We start from the raw sequence: 8254 nt of genomic DNA, 5'->3' as shown, positions 1-8254 counted from the left end.
GTTTCCGCATGTTAATTTCCACACAAAATGTAATAAAGAAATAAAAAAAGGGACCGTAGTTTATTCGCTGTGCGGGTCAGGCTCGATTCCTGGCGGTGCGAGTACTATGTTTTATTTAGCCTGAGACTTTTACGCTGACGCATACACGAAACTTTTGTTGGCTAGTTAGAACCGTACTGTTGCGCAGTAAAAAATATTTTTTGGGAGGGTTCTTGCTCCCTAGCAAAGCTGGATACCACAGCATTAAACGTTATGACTTCCGTACGCTCGAGTTTCGAACTTGCATGCAGCGTAGTTTTCCTGTACGTTGCTTGGCATTGTATCAGCATTCGCACACAACAAAAATGTGGATTTTCGCTGCCAGAACCCAATAAAGCGTGACTTCTTCGCACTTTGCTACAGTTGTAAGGAAATGATGACCAATTCTTATGCACTTATGCACATTTACCGCTCAGGAACGTCACTAAAACCACCATTCCTTAAGGCTCTTTATTTCTAGTGAACACAGACAAAAGCAGCGTGGCGCCTTCATTTACACTTCTGTGCTGTAATAACGAAGCCTGCACCACGTGCCTGCGATAGCAGAACGATTGGTACTTTGGTAAAGAGCAGACCGTACAATACGCACTCGGCTCTTCGCCAAAGAAGAGATAACACAGTATCTGTGTCACGGCAGGATAAAACTGATGCAGAACTTCCACATACAAGTGAAATAAAACAATTATGCGAAATTGCTGGCAACCGTGTTACGAAAGTAGAAAGGACATATCGGCTACACTTGCTAAGAACTGCTTAGTGGCGGAAGGTCTTCAGTTGTATGAAAACAACACAATGGTTACATATGAATGCAAGATCAGTATAGCAATTAAATATAGCAATTAAAGAGTCTGATGTGCATGCATTGTGTTGACCAGAGCTCTCCAGTGCTACGCAGTTGTCAAAGCGGCGATAAAATTATGTACATATTGTCCAAACAAAAAAAGACATTTCAGAATGTTCGTCGAAAATGATCTACAAGCAGTTCTTTCGGTGATGGCGGGGCTTGGCCAGGCCAGTAAACGTGGCCATGGAACAGCCAATGCACGGCCTGTCCATAAGCAAGGCTCCTCGATTTCGACCTTCACGATGTGTTTCCCGATGCCAGTCTGGTTGCCGAAACCAAGTCAGTGTCCGCACAATGTTATCTCCTCTGACCTAGTGCAAGTGAAGAGTCTCCAAGACTGGAAGTCGAGCAGTCATGTGGCTCAAAACAACCCCACTTTATCGATCTCGGATGGCGCCCTCACATCGAGGCTGAGGTGAATTAGGTGGCTGAGGGCGTCCAGGTTTTGCTGGTAGAACTCAAGTCCCCGGAAGAGCGTGTGGTTTCTCAGAACGAGGGACCGCAAATTGTCATTGCACCTCAGCAGATGGCCGAAGCTCCATGTCTGGCTGATTGTATGCTAAGGCATGAAGCAAAGCCGGATCTCAGAGGGGCGGGGACTGGCGATGAAGTCGAGGGAATACACATTCAGAACCCCGCAAAGGGTAAAGCGTCTGAGTGTGCTGCCCTGTTGAAGAATTGCGGCATCATGTTCACGCGCTCGGAAAGGCTGGCTGCAGGAGGCGCAGTGTGAGCTAACATTGTCAGGGTTCATTCTGACGTCCAGTTTCTCGAGCTTTGATGACACCTTTGCCAAGTTTATGAAAGACGTCTTCCGGTTGATGCCGCACGGCGCGAGTGACAGCGCTCGAAGCCTCACGGTGAGCGCAGCAAGGATGTGGCAGCAGTCGATGCCGCCGCTGAAGTGAAACGAGCTCAGGTTAAGCTCTGTGAGAACTGGGAAGGAAAGAATAAATGTCATAAGTGGTACCCTAAAGTTGCGGCTGGCGCAGGTAGGGGTGTCCGACTCAACAACTGGCAATAAGGCGAGCGTGAGCGCTTCGATATGCGTCCAAGTCATATAGATCGCCGCTTCCGACAACGCAATATGAACGCTGACTTCGTTGCTCAGTGCCACAACTACTTGCTTGAATCGAGGAGGCACAGCTTGGGTGCGCGAAGAACTGGTGCAGGCGGTGTACGGTCTGAGGAATACCATGTTGCCCCACACGATGCTCCCGGCCCAGCATATGACGGCACCTGCATCAACCGGAGGAACGAATTAAAAAACCTCTGCTGGCCCCTTACAGCATCCAGTTCAGTCGAGTAAATCAAGGTAGGGTCCGAGGATATGGTTAACGTCGCAGCACCGAGACACAGGGCTGTGGCTTCAGTGAAGTCACCGTAGAGGGCGTGGAGGTGCAACTTCAGAAGCACGATGCAAGGCTTCAGTAGGAAGCTCAGGAATGCGTGGTTGTCCGCACGCTGACAGGCCACTTCCACGTACGTGCTGCGCAACTGCGGTATTACCATCTCGTTGTACCGGGCCATGACGCGGTACATGTCGTCGCTGAAGTTCTCCCCGAAGAAAGACCAGTCTATGCGCTGAAGATGAGGCAGCCGTTCCATGAGGACTATCAGCAAGCCAGTGTAGGGAAGTGGGCAGTTGACGCAGCGGAGCTCCGTGAGTGTGTTGCAGGTTCCTATCCAGGAGAGGATGACGTCTGGGGCGGCCACCATGCAGTTGGACACGTCGAGAACCTCCATCTTGTGCATCACGCGCTTCGTGAAGAACCGCTGTAACGTCATTTCGTCAGAACTTGGAGCGCACACAACGTTCGTCGCTAGGTGCTCGTCTCTGAGGATGTTAGTAAAGCAGGACGCAGTGGCTTCGATGGCAAGCAGCGTATTGGTGTCCGCGTAGGAAAGGATTCGGAGCCAGACATTGCTCGGAAGACGGGCGTAGTCGTAGTTCGAAAGCGCTACGGCCATTTTTAGCCGACTGTTTCCATGCAGAGTCTGGAAAGTTCACGGCCCGCTTCGTCTGACGCTTCCACGCGCATGTCCAGACACGGTAGGGCAGCTGCACACAATCAAGACGCCGACGCAGTGAACGTCGAACTATCAATTGCAGTTTTTTTTTTGTTTTAACTGCGAACTGGGGCACTCCATTATCTCTTGCTTCGAAAGCATTATCTGGCGTACATGGGAATACAGAAAATAAGAGACAGGGAGCGAGCAGCCTCCGATACATGTGGCGTCATACATGCGGCTTCCACGCTCAAAATTCCCGCGCATGTGCTAATCTTCCGTATGCATTAATAAACAGCGTGCTGTTGTGTTGGCGCCCTCCTTATTCAAGAGAGGTTTTCTAATTATTTATTTCGCAATTAAGCGGCGGTGCGCCGCCGATGAAGAAGCTCGTGTATGCCAGACCCGTTCGAACCAGACCAGAACCATTTTGCTGGTGGCGCGAGCTAGGCCGCATGGCTCGTTGTTATCGATAAGTGTTGTGTATGCGTATAGGCACCCTGCTCCAGAAAGAGGCCGCTGTTTGCTGAGCAGTTTTCCTGATAAAGTTTCCTGTAGCTCACACTGGGGCATCGGCAAAGGAGTGGTGATTTCTAAACCTGGTGCAATCCACTGTCTGCAGAGTGCCCTACCTACAGTCTACGGGAATAATACTGAGACAAGGAGTAAAGGAAGCCGTGAAGTATCCTCTGATTCCTCCATGCCGTTTTCAGTGGTCGGCAATATTGGGAACGACAGCGGGCTTGTCACTTTCAGAGCCTAAAATGTTCGTCTTGGCTCTTGTTATGAAGTTACAAAGAGCCTCTTTATTGGCAGCCTTGGCTTTATTTGTGGTAGTCAAACCTGTTGATATCTCGGTCAGCGCGATGACGCGTACGTAAATTGCATTTTACGAACACAGGTCGCGATGAGCATGGAATGTTCCAGCCGCTGCTACTTGTGCGACAAACGCAGCCCAATGCGCCTATACTGCATTTCTGATGATGCGCATTGAAAAGCGGTATGTGATGCGCCGAAATCTCGTACACACTGGCGTTTTTCTCTTTCGCCTCCATCAGAAAAGGGGCCGCCGCGGCCCGGAATCGAACCGGTGACCCGCGAAGAGCAAAGCTACATTTGTTTCTTTTTTTCCTTTAAAAAACGTCGCACTGATGTTCCGTACTGTGGAGAAAAACTCCCATTTCTAGGTTTTAAAATTCCCTATTTTAGAACTTTTAAGTGCGAATGCACTTCTTAAGCGAGCCTGAATCGTCCGCCGCCCTCCGCATAGCAACAGCTGCGGGTGCGCGCGCTCCTCGTCTTCCCTAGCAACGGGGGGAGATGGGCGCGCGCTGCCTGGCCGCTGACATGGCACATACCCACGTGGGGGATTGGCCAGGAATCGGGCGTGAGAAGGGCTAATGCACCCGCTTAAAGGAGTACTGACACGAAATTTCAAAGCTGAGATCCGCTCTAGCAACAAGTACAACGACAACACAAATAGGTGTCTGTGAATAAATGCATCTTTCTTTCTTTGTAGTTGTGTGTGTGTGTGTGATCTCTCTTTCGCGAACATTACCGAACCGCGCAAATTCAACTCGTGCATTCGCACTTTCACATTCTTCCCCTCGGGGAAATGCGGGGAATTTTTTTTATTACAGCCGCGCGAACCGCAGCATGGTAGAAACCGAATTGTTATCATTTTCCGCGCAGTTCTTCACTTCCTTTGGGGCCCTCTTCTCCGACTGCCCAAATTGCCGGCAATTCGCCCATGTTTTTTTGCGTAAGCACGACGTAAGCAATCAGTGACGTGCTGCACCTATAGCGATGACGACATGCAGTGTAATTTAACGAGTCCTCATAAAGATAGCTACCAAGGTATCAAATATTGTGCAAGAAAGATATAAAAACACTTGGCATGTACTATAAAAATTACGACGGTAGCTGAGGCTGACAAGAAAAACACATTTCTGGAGGTCAAATTTGGCGTCAACACCACAAGGCGATCGAGTAACGTTGATCCAAAAGAGAGCGAAAGGCGGATGTCGAGCTAAAGAACATCACAGCATTTTTTACCGTATCTATTTATTTCTTTCAATCGCTTCTAGTAACATAGCTGGGCTCCCTGCTTCAATGCAAGCTTTGTTGCGTTATCACCTTCCCTGCCGCCACCGCCGCCACGCTATTGTCTGCTGCTATGTTACAAGTTTATGGCGTGATCACAGAAAAAGACGGCCGCGACCATCGCTTCTATGACACATAAAAGCAGCGAAGCGCTACGCCTGATAACCGCGGAGCGCACCGATGTCGCAGATTCACTCATTCGTCAAGCTCGACTTCAATCAGCGCTGTAATGAACCAAATAGTCACTTTTCTTTGTTATTTTTCTCTTGAGTTCGATCATGTGACCCAACAGCTTATTAGCACGAGTATGGACAAATGCCATGCATTGGATACTCCTTGTCATGGAGAGGCTTGTACTACCCTCTTATGTTGCGGTTACGCCAAACAAATAATTTTTATTTTATTGCCAAACATAAAAGCAAAATACTGCACGTTATTTGTATGCTCCATGATCGCTGACTTGGAAGCAGTTTAAACTATAAGTTGTTTCGGTAGGAAACATGCTTTAAACAGCGCGCATGCGAAACTGCGCCTGCTGCAAATTGCCGCACATTTCGCGGCGCCGTAAGCCGGGGCAATTTTTTGCCCTATTTTGCTTGTATTTTGCGACAAAAACAGCCGCCATTTTCAAGCTGTTACGTAGCATTACGTCACTTTTACGCAGGCTGAAGTTGCCAAAGCATAACGTAATTGTTCCCGCCAACTGTTTAAATTACGTCACGCCTTCTCAGCCAATCACAGAGGGGGTGTGTATTACAAGCAGTACTGTTGTTGAATAGCAAAGACAGCCTTACGTTGTCATGTCCGCTGCAATTAGTCTGGTTTTTCATTGCCGGCCAAGAATTATGCGCCTTTAGTAACGAGAAATAAGGCAAACTTTAGAACTGGTTTCCGTAAACGACATGAAACGTCAAAATGACGACAGCACACACAACCACTTTGTCAACCGGAAGCACATGACCAAAATTAAAAGCCAATCAGAAGAGACTTCCGGCAAATTGCAAGAATTGCCGGCAATTTGTGCAGTCGAGAATAGGGCCCTTGCTCTCAGAAATGTAAATGAAAACTGGCAAATTGTTCACGACAAGCTTCTGGAACTGAAAGAAAAATACGTTCCAAGAATCAGTATCACGTCATCGACGCAGCGCGCGTTAAACGCTGCATCAATAAGAAAAAGTGACTTTATTCCAACGCCAGACGATCTGATACAGCCGCTGACTGGAAGCGCTACAAAGAACACTCTAAACTGTGCAAAGCAGAAATCAAGCCAGCCAAGGAAAAATTTTTCAACAACGACATAACAAACCTACTGCAGACCAACACGAGAAAATTTTGGAAAGTGATAAATCCAAAGTACTCATCATCATCATCCATATCATTGTCTAAAAGTGGTACATACCTTTCCTAATCAGAGGCTGCAGAGGAATTCATTTCTGTTTGTTGTTCTGTGTTTACAAATGAAAGCCCAATACCAGCCACTCTTAATATGCAGTCGTTAGATTCACCAATTGATGACTTTCGTATCACTCAGGAGGATATTGATAGACTCCCGACCAACTCTGCACCAGGTCCCGATGAAATATGCACCAAACTACTAAAAATTACTAAAGTGGTCATATCCCCTATCTTAGCTGCTTTATTTCAGCAATCGATAGATACAGGATGCGTACCGTTTGCTTGGAGAATTGCCCGTGTCATCCCCATCTTCAGGTCAGGCACCCACCTCTTAGGCATCTGTGCCTAAGAGGTGGGTGCCTGGCATCTGTGCCTCCTAATTACAAAGCGATTTCCTTAACCAGCATAGTTTGCAAACTTCTAGAAAAGATTATATCATCTGCCGTAATTTAGCTACCTAACAAAACACAGCTTCTTTTTTTCTAATCAAGATGGTTTTTGAGGGGCCATTCTTGTGAAACTCAGTTATTCGAATAATGACTGATCTCCATAATGCAGTACATTCGTCCTATATTCACAGATTCGTCCTATATTCACAGATAATCACTCGGATTCATTAGGCGCAATCTGCATTCAGCTAACACATCCACAAAGCGTCTGGCCTACCGAACTCGTGTTCGCTCAAAGATTGAATATGCAGCGCTAATCTGGAACCCCCATAAGTCGTAGCTCGTAAATAAACTTGAAGCACTCCAAAATAAAGCTGCCCTATTCATTCTCAGGAACTACTCACGAACATCAAGTATAACAGAAGTGATACAATCCCTGAACTTCCCACCTCTACAACAACGCCGGCTTCATAGTCTTTTATCGGTTTTTCATAGGCTATACCACATCCAGTCTTCTTTCGCTGCATCGCACATAAGACCCGCTGGTCGTATTTTTTCCCGTTTAGATAATTCATTCAAGGTTCAACCAATATTCGCGCGTACCAACCTATTTTTCTTCTCGCCACTCTTATTTGCTATTCGTCACTGGAATCAGCTCCCAGGTAACATCGTCACCCTCATTAACCATGACTCATTTATCAAAGAGTTACAGTTATTCCTCAATGTATAAATCATTTTTCATTTTTTTAACCTCTTAAATTGGTTCAATGTTCGATGTTTGTGTCCGTTTGAACCTGGGTCATTTTTTAACCCTTGCATTTTAGAAATTGGATAACTGTTGTGCGCCTTTTGTGTGCCCTTTTTTGCAACTATGCATTTCTACATGAATGTGTTTGTATTTGCATTATTATGGGTGTTGCTCTTTTAATGTTACAATGGGTTTTCTTTTTCACTGCGACCCCTATGTAACGTCCGTAAGGGCCTTTAGGGTAAATTAATAAATAGAATCAACATCAAAAGAGAAAACAAAGAAATCCAGACTAAACACATCGTCCTTACCTCTGCATCCAGTATACATCCAGAATCCGTGGAGGTAGGATACAGAAAAATGAAACTGAGACCGTATATTCCAAATCCTCGCCGATGCTACAAGTGCCAAAGAAACGGTCACGGCTCGCTAAGCTGCCGACGCCAAATGTGCCTCCAATTAACACCTAGCCGAGAACTATGAATCCGAACAACAACTCTGTGTGATCTGCAAGTGCAACCACACAGCGTACTCTCGTGTTTGCCCAGCGTGGAAAAAAAAAAGAGATCATCACAGTGAAAGTAACTGAAAACCTTACATTTCGCGAAGCACAGAGGCGATTGACACGAGCGCATACCCGATCCTACTCCGTTGTGGTGCAACAGGGCGCGGCATCACAGCTGTTTTCGGCGCCTGCTGAAGCCACACAGAGTGAGGCTGAAGCAA

At 46.9% G+C, this 8254-nt stretch overlaps 1 protein-coding gene across 1 annotated transcript; it reads right to left on the bottom strand.

Moving 5' to 3' along the window:
- Window positions 1–475: 475 nt before the first annotated feature.
- On the bottom strand, window positions 476–2984 carry LOC144159982 (uncharacterized). The gene is made up of 3 exons (XM_077691609.1): window positions 1462–2984; window positions 1287–1368; window positions 476–1194 (listed from the first exon to the last, which is right to left on the bottom strand). Exons 1-3 carry the CDS (start codon window positions 2079–2081, stop codon window positions 1012–1014), a joined length of 885 nt encoding a protein of 294 aa, XP_077547735.1. The 5' UTR covers window positions 2082–2984; the 3' UTR covers window positions 476–1011.
- Window positions 2985–8254: the final 5270 nt, after the last annotated feature.

The sequence above is a fragment of the Haemaphysalis longicornis genome, unplaced genomic scaffold (assembly GCF_048455015.1).
Source record: "Haemaphysalis longicornis isolate Haplotype H1 unplaced genomic scaffold, Haemaphysalis longicornis Haplotype H1 scaffold_10, whole genome shotgun sequence".
Classification (NCBI taxonomy): Eukaryota; Metazoa; Arthropoda; class Arachnida; order Ixodida; family Ixodidae; genus Haemaphysalis; species Haemaphysalis longicornis.
Note: the sequence above shows the minus strand (reverse complement) of the source record. Positions and strands in the feature narration are given on the sequence as shown.